Source organism: Trichomycterus rosablanca, chromosome 20 (assembly GCF_030014385.1).
Source record: "Trichomycterus rosablanca isolate fTriRos1 chromosome 20, fTriRos1.hap1, whole genome shotgun sequence".
Taxonomy (NCBI): domain Eukaryota; kingdom Metazoa; phylum Chordata; class Actinopteri; order Siluriformes; family Trichomycteridae; genus Trichomycterus; species Trichomycterus rosablanca.
This window is the reverse complement of record NC_086007.1, coordinates 4,220,325-4,239,721: the sequence shown is the minus strand read 5'-3', so window position 1 is coordinate 4,239,721 and position 19,397 is coordinate 4,220,325. Positions and strand designations below refer to the sequence as shown.

General features: G+C 44.9%; 1 protein-coding gene across 1 annotated transcript in view; it reads left to right on the top strand.

Moving 5' to 3' along the window:
- Positions 1 to 14,751, top strand: part of frem2b (FRAS1 related extracellular matrix 2b) — a 100,742-nt gene extending 85,991 nt beyond the window's left edge. Inside the window, exons 17-24 of the mRNA XM_063017328.1 lie at positions 2,701 to 2,893; positions 4,241 to 4,345; positions 4,470 to 4,597; positions 4,912 to 5,046; positions 5,618 to 5,744; positions 12,419 to 12,606; positions 13,621 to 13,767; positions 14,149 to 14,751. Of these exons, the coding sequence (XP_062873398.1) occupies positions 2,701 to 2,893; positions 4,241 to 4,345; positions 4,470 to 4,597; positions 4,912 to 5,046; positions 5,618 to 5,744; positions 12,419 to 12,606; positions 13,621 to 13,767; positions 14,149 to 14,658 (1,533 nt within the window). The 3' untranslated portion in view covers positions 14,659 to 14,751. The remainder of the gene's footprint in view (positions 1 to 2,700; positions 2,894 to 4,240; positions 4,346 to 4,469; positions 4,598 to 4,911; positions 5,047 to 5,617; positions 5,745 to 12,418; positions 12,607 to 13,620; positions 13,768 to 14,148) is intronic.
- Positions 14,752 to 19,397: the final 4,646 nt, after the last annotated feature.

Here is a 19,397-nt window from a genome sequence, read left to right as displayed (position 1 = left end):
ATCCACTCGGATTAATTTATTTTTTCTACTCGCTTTTACACTGCACATCAGCGCACAAACAACTTTGATGACGTACGTTTTTGGATATGGAATCATTAAACCCCTCGTCACTTCTCGTGTGTTTTTATGACAAAACGTAGTTTGAGAGACCAGACAGACTCGCCTGCGATTTCTCCCGTTGATAGATGGTGTAGTGGGTGACCCCCTATCGCCGATCAGTGGTGTAGTGTGAAATACACCACGACTTAAAAGACTCCCGATTGCAAGAGATCCAGTCGTGTAGTGTGAACTGTACAGCGATCTGACGACTTGGAAAGAGTGTGAACTTGGCATAAAGCTCTTCTTTGATTGGCCCCCTAACACACAAAGTTTGACCCTGGTATGCCACACCAACATTTTCAGTAAAGCTGTTTGTAAAATTCTAGTTTAACACGTCGTTGCTGAACCGTGTATGTTTGCAGTAGTAACTCTTGTGAACTCCCACCGCGTCCCATGAGCCCAGTGTTTGTTATTTCTTCGCCCGTAATTGGGGATTCACACTGGCATCATAAAGAGAATCTGTGCTCGTTTTTTCTTCGCTGCGCTCTTTTGTTTTATCGTCGTACGGTGGCCCATTCATGCGCTCTCCACACACGCATGCCTGTGCTGGCTGCTCTTTTACGCTCACCATGGAAACTACCGCCGATGGTTTCGCCTGCACCTAATTAATGGAGACAAGTGTCATAAAGAGATGACGGTGCAAAGGTCAGGCTGTGTTAGAATAAACCGTGTCGCATGGCTTTCTCTCTCCACCGGCGTAGGTAATGCGGTCGAGGTGAAAAGTTTGCAGTACGTGTGTGAGGCTCATGGCAGTCGAGGGATGTTTCAGCAACAGCACATTCAAGCTTTATGTGTTTATTCTGGGTTTTTATTTAAAAATCTGTGATGTTATTTAACTTTGTGGCTTTTCCTCCATAATGATAATGATCGACTAGAGCTAGTGACGTCTCAGTGCCCATTTAAATAGTCGTAGCAAGATTGGTAAGAAAACTCAACCATTGAAATTTGGACGGTTAGATGTAAATCTAACAACCCCCCACAAAAGAGGCCCCGCCGCTGATTACAACCCGACACTGTCCATAGTTAATGGAGCTTTACATTGTTATTGGCATCAAAGCTCCCATGCAAGAACGAAGTCTTTGCTCCAAATTGGCACCTTTAGCTTGACCAGAATTAGTTGCTGATCACATGATTTATGGCAGGGCTTTTTACTTGTAATTCTGGAATGACAGATGACTTTCCAGACAACATAATGTGACAGTTTAGCTTAACATAACACTGCATGAACTTTGGTTTAGGGCTGTGGAACTAGCTCTACTTATATGGGCACAGAGAAGTCATCAGCTATACCAACATTTTTAGTAAAGCTGTGTGTAAAATTCTAGTTTAACACGTCGTTACTGAACCGTGTATGTTTGCAGTAGTAACTCTTGTGAACTCCCACGTCGTCCCATGAGCCCAGTGTTTGTTTCTTCGCCTGAAATTGGGAATTCACACTGGCATCATAAAGAGAATCTGTGCTCGTTTTTCTTTCAGAATGTGACAGTTTACCATGACATAAGACTGCACGTACTTGGTTAATGAGCTGTGGAACTAGCTCTACTTATATGGGAACAGAGAAGTCAGCAGCTATAGTGAAAGTCTATGTGAACTTTAAGTGTAAACTGTTTTTGTGGCAGCAAATTCTAGTATACATTTAGTCTTTAGTTTACAAAAAAGGTATTTGAGCTGTATTTAACAGTGAACTACAGCCATTTAATTCAAAAGAGAAATAAACCTTCTCAGAAGAGTGGCGGCTGTTATGGCTGAAAAGATCACATAGAGGTTACCGGTGTGGTAAGCTCATGGTCAGGTCACCTTAATAACTGTATTAACTTCTCACAGTCACTGTAAAAGCAGTTACGTTGGTGCAAATTGATTAAAAACTGCTTCACTTTGGGGGGTTTTAACACTTTTTAGTGCTTAGCGGTTAAGGTACTGGACTAGTGATCAGATGGTCGCTGGTTCAAGCCCTATCCAAGTTGCGACTGTCAGGCTCCTGAACAAGGCCATTAACCCTCCAGCTTGTGAAAAGGTCCTGGGTTTAATCCCCAGGTGGGGCGGTCCAGGTCTGTTCTGTGTGGAGTTTGCATGTTCTCCCCGTGTCCACGTGGGTTTCCTCCGGGTGCTCCGGTTTCCTCCCACAGTCCAAAGACATGCAAGTGAGGTGAATTAGAGACACTAAATTGTCCATGACTGTGTTCGATATAACCTTGTGAACTGATGAATTTTGTGTATTGAGTAACTACCGTTCCTGTCATGAATGTAACCAAAGTGTAAAACATGACGTTAAAATCCTAATAAACAAACAAATCTTGCTTGTAAGCGTCTGTGAACTACCATAAATTGAAATGTAGCACCATCCAACATTATATGTACATAAGATCAGATAATATAATATAATAGACACCTCAAATTATTACAGCAGGTATTTCAGACACACCCATTGCTGATAGGTTTATGAGTAACACAGTACTTGTTAATAGATAATTACACACTTTTAGACCAAATCATGCGTGTAAGCTTGTATCATGTGTGTAAGCTTGTATCATGCGTGTAAGCTTGTATCATGTGTGTAAGCTTGTATCATGCGTGTAACCTTACATTCTCTTTCCTCGGCAGGTGTTGAACCTGGTGCAGTCGTACGTGACACTGCGTGTACCCCTGCACGTCTCTTACGTCTTTCACTCTCCGGTGGGTGTTGGCGGCTGGCAGCACTTTGACCTGCAGTCTGAACTTAGACTTACCTTCGTCTATGACACGGCCATCCTGTGGAGAGACGGCGTCGGCAGCCCACCCGAGGCCGAACTACAAGGTTCGCTCACAGTAAAGAAAACCTCATCTCTTATTCTGACATTTTGGTCAAATTTACTGACACAGTGCTAAAATGAAAAATTCTAGTTTCACATTTCACCATTACATTTAACTTCCACAAAAAACCTTCGTTTTATTTTTGATAATGTTACTGTCATTAAAATATGTAACTTTTTTGGACTTATTTGAGGACGACATTACTTTATATCTGTAAAAGTGACCAAAACACAAAGCTGTTAGTTGATCAGATGCTGGTACACTATCTCCATCTAGAGGAAGTTTAGATAACTACAAGAACTATGATGGGATACCAGACAGTGGTGTATAAAGTATAGAAGTACAAGTATCCTACCAGAAATGTACTTTGATAGAAGTAAAAATCACCTCTTAAAATATTACTTGAGTAAAAGTCTTGAAATATCTGATGTTTAATGTACTTAAGTATCAAGAGTAATTTTCTGATATTAAATATACTACTTCAATACTTAAGTACATTTAATATCAGAAAATTACTACATCAGTTTACATCAGTTTCGTTATACTTTATACACCACTGCCAGACAGTGGGGTCCAATTGATGAATTGGGGTGTAGTGTCTAAATCAACAGATCTAAAAAAATATTATTTTAAAACTTTTTTATTCATATACAGTTGACTCAGTAAGTACTCTAAACCACATTTATGTTATGTCATGTTATTTATAAACCACAACTATGTTATGTTCATCACGATACTTTAAGCCAAATATAATTAATATTAAGTTTCCACCATCCTTTTATCCGCTGCACTGATATGTGACCAACTGGAAGCCACTGTTGGGCTCTTGAGCAAGGCCCCTAACCCTGTCGGCTCCTTGGCACTGTACACTTGCTGCCCATGTGCTCTTTTTCATGCATATACAGTTGACTCAGAAAGTATTCTGACCCTTTAACCATTTGGCACATTTTATCATGTGATTTCGATTTAGAATGGATATTAACTGCCTTTTTACTCATATTTTACTCTTATTGGCCCATATTGACAAAATAAAAACACAATTACACAATTACAGCCGCAAACTTACCCTGTACACTTTAATTAACGCGATGTCAATACCCTGACAGAGCTGGTAGACTGAGTAGGTTCCTGAGTATGTGGATTTAGTGTGTTTTACTTATTTTCTTCAAGTTTGTGTTGCTTTTTTCTGGCCGTTTAGTTTTTCTATGCTGAATGTGTATTAACTACTGTAAAATGCACCTTGGTGTGTTTTGCTGAGTAAATAGCTGAGTGTGTGATGCCCTGTCAGCTGACACCCTGGATACAAAGTGAAATACGCTCATGTTGTTGTGGTGGTTGTTGCTGTTTTTAGGAGCACTCTATCCTACAAGCATGCGCATCAATGAGCAAGGCCGTTTGGTGGTTAATTTTCGTACAGAGGCACGCTTCAGGGGTCTTTTTGTGATGTCCCACCCCGGTGAGTGCACCTTCTGAAAGATCACATATTTTCTTTAATAAATACAGAACAATGTGTTATGAAAAGCCATGAACAACTCAAAGCTGTGCGGTGCTGAGAAACGTTGGTATTCTTGTCTCTCCAGCTTCTTCTCTGACCTCGATGATTATGTGCATGGATCATCCTGGTCTGACCTTTAACCTTAGCCTGGTAAGGAGCGAGCCCACCTACAACCAGCCCATGCAGCAATGGACCTTCATCTCTGACTTTGCTGTAAGTTTTTACCCTCCTCATCCTCTATTACCATTATCACAGTAAAGTCCTGTAGTGCTGAGTACTTGATTATCAAAATAGTAAAATTATTAAATTCTTGTCTCAATTATCATATAATCACCAAGTTATAAACCACAATAATGTTATGTTTATCATGATACTTTAAGACAAATATAATTAGGTCTGATCTCTAGTCTGAAGCTCTAGCCCACCACTACAGAGACTCGTGTATGAAGGAAGGAACATCTGTAAAACACATCTATTGTACATTATTGCTATATTTACTGATGTGGGTGTTGAATCTTTTAATCCAGGTGAGGGATTATTCAGGTACATATACAGTAAAGCTGCTTTCCTGCACTGCCCCTCCAAACCTGGACTACACGCTTCCTCCAGTGTGCAATCCCAGAGAGCCGGTCACATTCGACCTGGACATCCGCTTTCAACAGGTCTGTATATCACCATCACTGAAACACTCTGGGGAAAAATACTGGCATGGCTGACACTGGGTTCCAACAGTTCCACGTGTTCCACATAACGTGAGGAAAAACGGTCAAGCAGTAGTATCAGGAACAACATTTATTTTCTGATGCATTTTTCCAGCAATGTACCAACTTTTTAATGCCATCAGCAAAAAATGTTTTGGTTGAGCGTGTAGCCACTGAGGTGCCGCTGCTTTCACATCATCATCACATGAATATCTTCTTCCCCTTAAAGCTTTTTTGAGCGTCCAAAAAGGTGGAAATCAGATGGAGCTAAATCCGGACTATAAGTGTCTCTCAGTCTCTCAGACACGACCGATTACTACTCCTCCCACCCTCACCGCTTATGACCAAAATATAATTTTTGTTGTTGTTTTTTTTTACGTATCTGCTGCTTATAAATACATTAGTTATAATTAAAAGAACAAGTTGCACATGTAAAGTAGATTGACTGAAAGTATAATAAACAAAGAAGAATGTGGTTGAATATTTGTTTTCATCAATGGTTTACACTGCAGTAATGTAATCGTGTGTGTAGGTGAGTGACCCGGTAGCTGCAGAGTTTAGCTTGAACACACAAATGCTGCTGTTGTCGAAAAGGACTCTGTGGCTGTCGGACGGCTCCATGGGCTTTGGTCAGGAGAGCGACACTGCGTTCTCTGAAGGTAAAGCACAAACTAAAGACTAATTCTGTCCAGTTATATTCATCAAACATCACATCATCTTAATATGTCATCATTGATGATATGTGTTCTTTAAGTTTAACACACACACACACACACACACACACACACCTTCCCAAATTCTACTTCTAAGAAAAAAATCAAGGTGCATTATGAATATTTCAGGTAAATAAGCCCTAGGGTTTGAATCGCCATTGGTGCTATCGGCTTGTGGGGAGTCCATATATAGACATGACTGGGTGGTGAGCGAGTGTAATTTACCACTGCACTACTCGAGCACCCCTTTCTAAATAATGTTACATTTTTTTTGTCATATTACATGTAGGTCCAATATTACATTTGGGTTTTTATCTTTGTTTTATTAGTATGAAACCAAGTATTACCATTTCATTTATATTTAAATAAAACTTTACATTTTGGACTGTTGTTAGAGCAGCATAATTCATGTTCACGACCAAACTGTCACGTGGGAAGAAAGGGACACAAATGCAGAAGTAAAATTATAAAAAGATATTTTATTGATTAATAAGGACAACAGAAAAGGTAAACAGCTAACATAAAATAAAACAAAACCCAATCGGAAACTCCGACGGAAGCTGACAAACACCGATCTGAAAAGGAGAAAAACAAAAGAGAAAGGTTACACAACGGTAAGGCGTGGATTCGAACCGGGGATGCTGGCGTGACTGCCGATTACTTTCCGGAGTTGCCACCCAGCGGTTACAGAATCCAATGTTCCGTTTAACTAAAGGCACTGATGCCGAAGTTACCACCAACGCTAAAACAGCGCGGAGTGAAAGCCGCTAATGCTAATGTTAGCGTTTTAAAGAGACAGCGATAAAGAGTCTGCCCAGCAACTGCACGAGAGCTGGGCAGCTGTAGAGAGTGTGGATTCGAACCGGGGATGTTGGCGTGACTACCGAGTACGTTCCGGAGTCGCCACCCAGCGGTTGGAGAATCCAATGTTCTGTTTGACTGAAGGCACTGATGCCTAGGATATAACCAGCGCTACTAGAGCACTGAGTGAGACCGCTAAGCTAAAGCTAGCGCTGAAACAAACAGCAGTTCGAGGACTGCGCGGCGTCGCACCACACTATTTCTAAGAGGACGAAAGAAAACCCTCATACCTCAAACCTTGCGGTTTTACTTACCCTAATGGCCTAGCGCCACCAGGGCTACCACCTATAACTAAACAACAGTGTGGACGAGCTGCCACAAGAGACCACAAAACAAACAAAGGTGCGACACCCACTGCTGTGTAGAGCTGGCTTAAATAGCCAGCCCCACAGCTGTGGGTGATCAGCACTAATTGGAAGGTCTGGTATAAGAGACCTTTGTTTGCTGAGCTCTGTAACGTCTGTTTCGCTGGGAACCCGGGGCACGTTCACCAGCTACCACAGACCTCGTTATAGAACCCCCTCCTCTAGGGACAGCTCCTGAGGTCCCAAGACCCGCAGCACGGTTCCGTCGGAACTCGCGGATCAGTTCAGGGTCCAGGATCTGACGAGCCGGTACCCATGAACGTTCCTCAGGGCCGTAACCTTCCCAATCCACCAAGTATTGGGTACTACCCTGAACCTTCCTGCTGTCAAGTAACCGGCGAACCGTGAAGGCAGGGGCACCCTGGATGATACGAGGGGCGGGAGGTTGGGGAGGGGGTAAAACTCCCCCGCACATAAATGGTCGGAGATGGGAGACATGGAAGGTTGGATGCACTTTCATGCGGGGAGGAAGCTCCAACCTATACGTCACCGGGTTAATCCGCCTTACCACCTTGAACGGGCCAATGTACTTGGGTGCCAACTTATGTGGAACACCTCGAACGGGGAGATCCCTCGTTGATACAAGTACTCGTTGGCCTGGCCGGAAGGTAAGAGCCGGCTGCCGCCTGCGGTCAGCTTTGCGCTTCACAGAGCGCTGGGTGGCCACAAGTGCCTGCCTAGCTTTGCGCCAGGCGGCGCGGCAGCGGCGGACCTGAAGCTGTACAGACGGGACCGCTACCTGCTGCTCTTGCTCAGGAAAGAGCGGAGGAGGGTACCCGAACTGAGCCTCAAACGGTGACATGCCGATCGCCGAATGATGCAGGGTGTTGTGAGCAAACTCTGCCCACATCAGCTTATCCGACCACGTGGTCGGATTCCCTGCCGTCAGGCACCTGAGCATCTTGCTCAGATCCTGGATAAGCCTCTCCGACTGCCCATTCGACTCCGGGTGGTAACCGGAGGATAAGCTGGCCTTCGCGCCAATAATTTGGCAAAAGGCCCGCCAGCACTGGCTCACAAACTGTGGGCCCCGATCTGACACAATGTCTGAGGGGACCCCATGTGCTCTCACCACATGATTCAGAATGATCTGCGCAGTGCCCATGGCGGATGGTAGCTTGGGCAGTGGGATAAAGAGGCAAGATTTGGTAAACCGGTCGACAATTACCAATACCGCCGTGAACCCTCTGGACTTAGGCAAGCCTGTCACAAAGTCCAGGGCAATGTGGGACCACGGTCTAGCCGGTATTGGCAACGGATGAAGAAGGCCCCTGGGGCGCTCTCTGGGACTCTTGTTAAGAGCACACACAGAGCAGGCGCGGACAAAGTCACGTACCTCATTCTCCATCCCCGGCCACCAAAATCTTCGGCGCAGCAAGACCAGGGACTTGGTCACGCCTGGGTGCGCCGCAAATGGGGAAGCATGAGCCCACTCGAAGACCTGACGCCGTACGGATGAAGGTACGTACAGTCTGTCAGGAGGTCCCCCACCGGGGTCGGGTTCCGCCCGTTGGGCATCCCGAATGACCTTTGATATGCCCCAAGTGATTGGGGCCGCTATCTGGGTCGAGGGGATCACGGGATCAGGTCCGGTCTCCGGCCTGGTCGGTTCCCACTGTCTAGACAGAGCGTCCGGTTTGACGTTTTCGGACCCCGGTCTATAAGACAGTGTAAAGTTGAACCTTCCAAAAAATAAGGACCACCGGGCCTGACGGGAGTTCATCCTCTTGACTTGCTGGATGAATGACAGATTTTTGTGATCCGTCCAGACAAGAAAAGGATGTTTGGCCCCCTCGAGCCAGTGTCGCCACTCCTCTAACGCCAACTTAATGGCCAAGAGTTCCCTGTCTCCAACCGGGTAGTTCCGCTCGGCTGGAGTCAGGCGGTGCGAGAAGAAGGCACATGGATGTAGCTTCTTCCCCGGCCCCACTCTTTGGGACAAAACTGCCCCAGCCCCGACCTCGGAAGCATCCACTTCGACAACGAAGGGTTCCTCTGGGTCGGGCAACTGCAAGACGGGAGCAGTTGTCAAGAGTGTTTTTAGCTTGTCGAAAGCTTGCTGGGCCTGCACCGTCCATTGGAACGGACCTTTGCCTGTAAGGTCCGTTAACGGGGCGGCGACTGAGCTAAAGTTCTTAATGAAACGCCGAAAAAAGTTTGCAAAGCCCAAAAACCTTTGCAGTTGGCGTAAAGAACTGGGAGTTGGCCACTTCTCCACCGCAGATACTTTAGCCGAGTCCATGCGCAGGGTGCCCTCGGACACTACAAACCCCAGAAACGAGACCGTGGGGGAGTGAAAGACTGACTTCTCCAGCTTGACAAACAGATGGTTGTCGAGCAAGAGCTGGAGAACTCGTCGGACATGCCCTATATGCTCGTCGATGGACTGACTAAAGATAAGAATATCGTCTAAATAAACATAGACGAATTTACCAAGAGTCTCCCGCAAGACCTCATTGATAAATCTCTGGAAGACTGCGGGGGCATTCATTAACCCAAATGGCATCACCGAGTACTCATAGTGGCCAGTGGGCGTAATGAACGCAGTCTTCCACTCATCCCCCTGCCTGATCCGGATCAAATTGTACGCGCTGCGAAGATCGAGCTTTGAAAAAACCGATGCTCGCTGAAGGGCTTCGAAAGCCGTGGCCATCAGCGGCAGCGGGTACCGATCCTTGATCGTAATGGCATTCAGACCGCGATAATCGATACAGGGGCGCAGGGTGCCGTCCTTCTTGTTCACAAAAAAGAACCCTGCCCCAGCTGGGGAGGAAGAAGGACGGATGAACCCCTGTTTAAGCGCCTCACGCACATACTCCTCCATAGCAACCTTTTCTAGGCCGGAGAGCGAAAAAAGGCGCCCCCTAGGAGGAGTAGTGCCGGGCAAAAGGTTGATGGCGCAATCGAACGGTCTGTGGGGGGGCAAGTCCTGCGCCCGGGACTTGCTAAAAACCTCCCGTAAATCATGGTACACAGGAGGAACAGCTGCCAAATCCGGAATCGCCATCTTGGGTTCGGACGGCTCGGGGCTCGCGCCGCCTTGCAGTAGGCACGAGTCCCGACACTGCGTTCCCCAGATAAAGATCGATCCGGTGGCCCAGTCGATCTGGGGGTTGTGTCTTTGCAGCCACGAATACCCCAAAACCACCTGGAGGTGAGGAACGTGAGTCACAAGAAAGGTGATCCGTTCCTCGTGGTTTTCCAGGCGCAACGTGAGAGGTCGCGTCTGGTGGGTTATCGGGCTGCCCGCTACAGGTCGGCCATCCACAGCATGGACCGACACTGGAGTTGTTAGCGGTTGGACCTCAATCCCCAGCCTGTGTACCAGGTTGATGTCTATGAAACTCTCCACCGCGCCTGAATCCACACAGACCCGAAGGTCTGTGTTTCCCAGGCCCCAAAGCAACCGGGCCTGCAGAAATAGTCCTTGGGCAGGGATGGTAGTTCGGCTCACTCCCGAGTCCCTAGCTCGAGAGCGGCCTGCTAGTTTAACGGCTGCCGGGGTCGGGCAGACGGACCCGAAGCCGTTGGGGCACCAGCGCGAGCTGACCCCAACTGCATGGGCTCAGGATCCAGGACAGGCGGAGGCGAATTGGGAGAGACCTGCGAGCGGGTGAACGGGGAACAAGTGCCCCGTTCCCGGGCTCGCTGGCGAAGGCGGGTGTCTATGGCGTTGGCCAGGACATAGAAGTCCTTAAGAGTGGTAGGAGGGTCCCTGGTGGCTAGCTCGTCCTTCACCTTACCAGACAAACCACGATGGAATATGGCAGTAAGGGCCCCCTCGTCCCAACCACACTCAGCCGCGAGCGTTCGAAACTCGATTACATAATCGGCTACTGACCGAGCACCTTGGGTAAGCTCGAGTAGACGAGGGCCTACCTCACGGCCACCCGAAGGGTGAAAAAAGGTCTCCTTTATAGCTTCCTTAAAGGAGCTTTCCGAAAAGCATTCTGGAGCATTTTGCTCCCAGAGGGCAGTAGCCCATTCTAAAGCTCGGCCAGTCAGCAGGGAAATTATGTATGCAACCTTCGATCGCTCCGTAGGGTAGCGAGAGGGTTGCAGCTCAAACGCAAGGGCACACTGGAGGAGGAAGCCACGGCACCTCTTAGCCTCTCCCGAATACCTTTCGGGAGGCGAAATAGGGGTGTCGCGGTTTCCGCACCCTCCGGAGTGGGTAGGAGAGTGGGCAGGGGGTTCAGGACCGGACCTAAGAATTGGCGACTGCAGGGTGAGCGCAGCTACCCGCTGCGCCAACTCGTTTAGGGCCACCTCGTGCCTGCCTAACGCTACCCCTTGATGACGTAGAACGTCCGTAAGGGGTGGAACTTCTGCTGCGTCCATGGTATGGTCGCACCTTTCTGTCACGTGGGAAGAAAGGGACACAAATGCAGAAGTAAAATTATAAAAAGATATTTTATTGATTAATAAGGACAACAGAAAAGGTAAACAGCTAACATAAAATAAAACAAAACCCAATCGGAAACTCCGACGGAAGCTGACAAACACCGATCTGAAAAGGAGAAAAACAAAAGAGAAAGGTTACACAACGGTAAGGCGTGGATTCGAACCGGGGATGCTGGCGTGACTGCCGATTACTTTCCGGAGTTGCCACCCAGCGGTTACAGAATCCAATGTTCCGTTTAACTAAAGGCACTGATGCCGAAGTTACCACCAACGCTAAAACAGCGCGGAGTGAAAGCCGCTAATGCTAATGTTAGCGTTTTAAAGAGACAGCGATAAAGAGTCTGCCCAGCAACTGCACGAGAGCTGGGCAGCTGTAGAGAGTGTGGATTCGAACCGGGGATGTTGGCGTGACTACCGAGTACGTTCCGGAGTCGCCACCCAGCGGTTGGAGAATCCAATGTTCTGTTTGACTGAAGGCACTGATGCCTAGGATATAACCAGCGCTACTAGAGCACTGAGTGAGACCGCTAAGCTAAAGCTAGCGCTGAAACAAACAGCAGTTCGAGGACTGCGCGGCGTCGCACCACACTATTTCTAAGAGGACGAAAGAAAACCCTCATACCTCAAACCTTGCGGTTTTACTTACCCTAATGGCCTAGCGCCACCAGGGCTACCACCTATAACTAAACAACAGTGTGGACGAGCTGCCACAAGAGACCACAAAACAAACAAAGGTGCGACACCCACTGCTGTGTAGAGCTGGCTTAAATAGCCAGCCCCACAGCTGTGGGTGATCAGCACTAATTGGAAGGTCTGGTATAAGAGACCTTTGTTTGCTGAGCTCTGTAACGTCTGTTTCGCTGGGAACCCGGGGCACGTTCACCAGCTACCACAGACCTCGTTATACAAACAAGTAAAATAAAAAAGTAAGTTTAAGATACCTCGGGTAGAAACGCATTTCTTAGTCATTTACTGGGTTTGTTCTGGTAGGTGATATCATCTACGGCCGGGTCATGGTGGATCTTGTGCAGAATCTCGGAGACTCGTTCATCTGCAACATTGAGAAGGTGTTCCTGTGTACGGGGGCAGACGGTTACGTGCCAAAATACAACCCTGATAACTTTGAGTATGGCTGCTTAGCTGATGCTCCATCCCTCCTCTACAGGTTCAAGATTATTGTAAGTAATTCTGCAATATATGTATATATTATTAATTCATTCACACATGAATTCGTTTCTGTTTTACCACCTCTGCATCCTGGTCAGGGTCACGGTTGGTCGGATTTCTCACATATTCTCACACACATATTCACACACTCATATTCTCACACACATATTCACACACACTCATATTCTCACACACGTATTCACACACACACTCATATTCTCACACATCTACCTCAGTAGCTCCAAGGATCTCTTGAATGACTGAGCTCCATATCCTACCATGTAGACTGAGCACGCTTACCTGGCAATCAATCCTTGTTTCTGTCTTTTGAATTTGCTGATTCAATCATCAGTCACAACTCATTACAATAGGTGAGGACAAAAAGATAAACTGACCAGTATACATAAGGCTTTGTTTACATAGCAAGCTTCTATTTCATAACCCTGGAACGGTACTGCAAATCCACTGTTGCTGATCTCACTCGCTCCTTGAAGTACTTACGCTCCTCCAGCTAAGCCGGGTACTGTTACTTGACCTGAAGAAACTGTGAAACATGTATTTGCATGTCTAAGGTTTACTTAGAACTTGCCCACTTAGAAGTAGCCAATAAAACTTGAATAATGTCCTGCTGCTTTGCTATTTTTGCCCAGCAGAGGGGGCATGGAGGCACAGGTGATTGATGTGTCGGATTCTTGTAACTGACCGGTACCTGTGTCTCATTGAGCATGAATTTGCTCCAGGTGGAAGTGTTTCTATTCATTACAGTTTCCTCCTCACTGAGTTGTTGGCTGTTGGCAAACTGATTTCTCCTAAACCTACTTTTTTTGCCGGTGCAGATATCGGCACTCTATCTTTTCTGGGAACCGTACTTTTCGGATATATTCTCAGCACAGGCTGCACCAGTTAGTGGGGTGGGGGTGGTGCTCGTTCATTGTCATCTCTGGCTTATTCTGGATTTATTTTTTTTACTCTTTTCTTAAGAACTTGGTTGTTAATCAGTAACACACTGGAGTGTATGTTCACAGGACAAAGCTCAGCCGGAGACTCAGGCCAGGACGTTTGGAAGCATCAACTTTAATGCTTTCCTGGCTGTTGATGATACTGGAGCTTTAGCACTGGTGAGACAGCCTGGATCAGACGGCTTTAGGCTCGATTCAGCACCTCTGTTTCAGGTAAGTTCACCAGTCCTGTATCTACAGAATGCCATGGTTGGTTGGGCTGGTGTATTTTAATTTTAGAATTTGTAATCTGTAGACAGATCAGAGTCTTGTTAGTATTTTTGTCCTTTTTAAATCTGCATGATAATTAGAACAAAGACCTACTGTGCAGGGTCCTGTATTTTACTGTAGTACTGTTGTACATTACCATGTCATACATGTTTCATTATAAGTACATACATACTTTTGACTTCAGTTGTGAGCCTTTGGTTGACAAAGTATTCTAACTCATTTTGCTTACCACAGATGACAGTCTCAACTTTAAATGCAAATAAAAGTTGCTGATGTACTTGTTGTACATTAACTAGCTCTTATAATCACTTATACTTGCTCTAGGTGTCTTCTGGCAGAGAATGGTACATCCACACCATCTACACCGTACGCTCCAGAGACAACGCCAACCGAGGCATCGGCAAGAGAAGTGTCGAGTACCACCACATATCTGAACCCCAGCACGCCATTCAGAGCCACTCTCGTTCCAGAAGGTCGACCGGTGGCGTCCCTCCTCTGGCGAAGGATATCGGTGCTGAGAACGAGCGAGGAACCAACATCCTGCACATCGCTCTGGAGCGCAGTGGGGCGAGGCAGCACCGGCCCGACGTCAACATCCAAAAAGTGGTCGTTACCACGGGATCCAAGCCGAACGACACAGGAGACGATCAGGTTATAATGATTGTAGGAACTTTAGTGGGTGTCCTGTTAAGTGTCATCCTCCTGGTACTTGTGGTTCTGTTGGTTCGTTCGAGGAAGGACAAGGAGAAGGTTACAGAGTCTCCGAAAAGCTCCACCAGCACAGAACCCATGATGACACGAGGCTGTGACAGTAACGACAGTTCGGAGGTCTGAACACTTTTAATAGAGACTCATTAGAACTTTTGCAAGTGCCTCTTATTTAAATACCAAGACTAAAGACCTCATACATGGTCTTTCATATGCTTGAATGTGTAAAAAATATAAATAAAACATTTTAAAGGAATACTTCAGTGTTTTCCAACCTCATCTGCGTCCACAGCGTCTGTGCTTTAGGTGTAATTACCATGGACATTCGTGTTGTTCTCCTGTACTGAGACTTGAATTAAAAACCTTTTAAAACATTAAAAATTCAGGGTGGATTTTTGTAGCTCTAAATTTGTGTTTTAAAAGGCATACTTTCAACATGCCCACATAGAAAACTCTCCTCTGAATATAAAATTAAGAAAACAACTTAGTATTAATGATTAATTATTTCAACATCAGGTTATCGGGGCCGCTCAGGTGGCGCAGTGGTAAAATACGCTAACACACCAGAGCTGGGATTTCGAATACATCTTATCGAATCTAAGCTCTGCCATCCGGCTGGGCTGGGCGGCTGCATGAACAACAATTTGCTGTTGTTTATAGTGTAGGGTAGATGAGCCGGATCGGGACTCCTCATAACTGAGCGAATTACGACCTCTGCTGTCTGAGTCGAGGAATAATGCTGATCAGGGTGTGGCTCTCCGTGCACAAAGCTGATCCGCATATGAACTTGCCTCGTTCAGGTAAAAAAAATGCAGTCGGCTACTGGGCATGTGTCGGGGAGGCATGTGTCTCGCTCTCCTCAATCAGGGCGGAGGTCAGCACCAGTGGAGAGGAAGCATAATGCAATTGGGTAAAAATTGGACGCGCTAAAATCGGGAGAAAAGGGGAGAAAATGCATTTAAAAAACATCAAGTTACCTGTGTAGAAAATTTTTGCAGAATAGAAGGTAAAAGTTACACAGCCTAATTACTACTTAATTCAATGATCAATAAGGTTGCAGGCAAATGTACACGAACAATAATTAATTTGTACTGTATTACTCCATGGTTGTTATGCCATGCCCAGTTCATCCTAAAACAACTGTTAATCTTTATAATTTTTGTTGTATTCTCACAAATTGATAGTTTTTACTGATTAAATTCGACCCTTAGGCTTTCGGCCTCCAGTAAACAAGTTTTTGCTTCTTTTCTCAGTACCGTGAAACATGTTGAAATGATTCTGTGGTAACTGCTCAGATGCTAGAGACGACTGTAAAAACTCCAGTCCAGTAACGCACTCTCGACCATCTTCTCTTCATCCTTCTGTTTTATTACATTTGGTAATTGACCCAAAATATTTGTAATCACTTTTGCAGTTTATAAGAAAGACTACAAGCCAAACGAGGGTGTTAATTGTGTGTTACTGCTTTCACCATGCTGTTATAAATCGAGTTGCTAAACTTTATACCCAAAGGTGCTACATGTTTCCTGCCCATGTGGGTCGGCAGCTCACTGTATACACCGATCAGCCATAACATTAAAACCACCTCCTTGTTTCTACACTCACTGTCCATTTTATCAGCTCCACTTACCATATAGAAGCACTTTGTAGTTCTACAATTACTGACTGTAGTCCATCTGTTTTTCTGCATGCTTTGTTAGCCCCCTTTCATGCTGTTCTTTAATGGTCAGGACCACCACAGAGCAGGTATTATTTGGGTGGTGGATAATTCTCAGCACTGCAGTGACACTGACATGGTGGTGGTGTGTTAGTGTGTGTTGTGCTGGTATGAGTGGATCAGACACAGCAGCGCTGCTGGAGTTTTTAAATACCGTGTCCACTCACTGTCCACTCATTTAGACACTCTTACCAAAGTTGGTCCACCTTGTAGATGTAAAGTCAGAGACGATCGCTCATCTATTGCTGCTGTTTGAGTCGGTCATCTTCTAGACCTTCATCAGTGGTCACAGGACGCTGCCCACGGGGCGCTGTTGGCTGGATATATTTTTGGTTGGTGGACTATTCTCAGTCCAGCAGTGACAGTGAGGTGTTTAAAAACTCCAGCAGTGCTGCTGTGTCTGATCCTACAAAACTACAAAGTGCTTCTATATGGTAAGTGGAGCTGATAAAATGGACAGTGAGTGTAGAAACAAGGAGGTGGTTTTAATGTTATGATTGATTGTGTGTTTTTATTTGTGTTTTATTTACATATGGTTTAATAATCACATTATAGGATTAATTTCACATCATGTTACAGGGTGAATGATGATGTATGGCAGTGTTCAGTTTAAGTGTGGACACTTTTTTTTACATTATTTACAAATGCAGTACAGCAGTTTTTGTTTCTCCAAAAAGCAATGCAATTTATGTTTGTGTTTTGTAGTTATCACTGTTTTTGCATGCCATGCTGTTAGCCATATGTTTCTCATGTACAAATGTATTATAATGTAAATGCAGATCAAGATTTGGTAAAAGTGCTGCAATTGATTTGAACTACTGTTTGTGTGTGTCAAGTGTGTGTGTGTGTGTGTGCACCAGTGTTGGTATAATTGTGCTTTTTTTTCCTTTTTTGACAAGGTGGCACAACTTGTAGTTGTTTCATTGCCAAGTGACCCATAGTGTACCTAAGTACACATGATAAATGTGGTGACCCTTCTTGACCCGGGCCCACGTGTATCTGGCTGTATCGGTGGGGTCATACCACTGATTGGTGTCGTGAATAACTTAAAACATGTAAACCACAACCACAGTGGGCCAAATCAAAATCCCCCTGCTGTTGCTACTGCTATTGTTTACAGCTACTGTGGTTTACTGGATTTGTCATCACAGCCTGACCTTCAGCAAACTACTCCTACCTGGCACATTAGGTACGGTACAGATAGTTCTGGATCTGGATGTGTTCTGTGCTGCACTGCAGGGTACCGTGCAATGAAAAAGGGGCGATACTTCACTCCAGTCACAGATTTCGGATGTTTGGCGTGTTCTGTGAGTGGGTTTTATGCAAACTTCCATTAACTCACATTTTTGACAAGTAAAAGTGCCAGTAGAAGGACTGACTACTCTAAACTGCCCCGGTCTGAGTGGTTGTGGATGAGTTGTGCATTATACCCTGTGGTACACTGGCACCTGGTCAAGGCTTGAGTTCCCAAATTAGGCTCTAACTCCAATGTGGTCGGTTTCTAAGGGTGAATGAATGAATAAATGATTTAGCTTTGGTTGTATTTCTTTTAGTAGTAGTTATTTTTGTAGATTTTACATTTTAGTTAACACGTCTTTAGTTGTAGTGATTAGTAACTATAAAACACTGGTGTTCACTCTTTATATGTCCTGTTTCTTATTTACTGCTGATTGTTAATATTGGTCCCTCACTATAATGCTATTGATATTAAGATTGTAACATATGATTATCACCCCAAATCAGAAAAAGTTGGGACAGTATGGAAAATGCAAATAAAATAAAATCAATTTACATCTATTCCCTCATTTCAGGCCTGCAACACATTGCAAAAAAAGTAGGGACAGTAAAGCATTTACCACTTTGCAATGTTGCTATTTCTTCTCACAACACTTAAAATATGTTTTGGCATTGAGGATTCAATTCAATTCAACGTTATTGTCATTATACATTACAGGGTTGTACAGTATAATGATATACAGATCTGAGGTAGTGATACCAAGTGATATAGCATTTCAGGTGCTATTGTTTCCCATTCTTCCTGCAAACACGTCTTAAGGTGTACACTAGTACGAGGTTGTCATTGTCGCATTGTACGTTTTAAATTCTCCACACATCTATATGTCAGGACTGCAGGCAGACCAGTCCAGTACCCGCACCCTTTGTAATGTGTGCAGCAGGTGGTTTTGCTTCATCTTTTTGAAAAATGTATGGACGTCCCTGGAAAAGACGACGTCTTGAAAGCAGCACATGTTGCTCTAAACTCTCAATGTACTTTTCTGCATTAATGCTGAAGTCACAGAAGTGTAGATGACCTTTGCCCAGGCATTGATGCCCCAAACCATGACAGGCGCTGTTTTCGACTAGAACTGGCACTGGCAGACCCCTGAGCAGAGCATTTAGCCACCATCATTTGTATGACTTGTTTAATCTCGTAAGTTAATTCGGATAAAAGCACCAATTAATGTCTAAATGTAACCGAAGAAACAGGTCTCTGCTTTATATTGTGGTGTTGTTGCCTGAATGTGCAAAAACCAAAAAAGTCCACAGATCTTCATAGATTTCTTTTATAAAACCAGTTACTCAAATGGTAGGGGCATTAGGCAAATAAGCGTTTTATAATAATAATATTTTACTTTCTTCATTTGTTTTCCTTTTTTGATATTTTACACTTACATTTTCAGCATTTAGCAGACGCTTTTATCCAAAGCAACTTACAGTTGTGACCATATACAGTCTCAGCAATTAAGGGTCTTGCTCAAGGGCCCAACAGTAGCGACCTGGCAATGGTGGGGTTTGAACCGGCAACCTTCTGATTTCTAGTCCAGTATCTTATCCACTGAGCTACAAGCACTTCCTCCACAAGTGAGAGATGTGAGCACATTGCACTTCGGAGTGTCAGTGTCGGTGTACTTATTCCTTTAAGTTTTTCAAATTTGGTACTTAAATGTTTAATGTCTTCAATTTCTACTGATCAGTCACAAGTGTTCATTCATATGAGATTTTGTTAATAAACTTACTTTTAGTGCAAATATCTACTTGAATGTTTGTTTGTCATCATCCTGAGAGTTTGAGCAATTATGCCAAGACGAATGGGCAGAAATATCAGGATCCAAATTTGCAAATTGTCAAATAATTTCCTAATCAAATC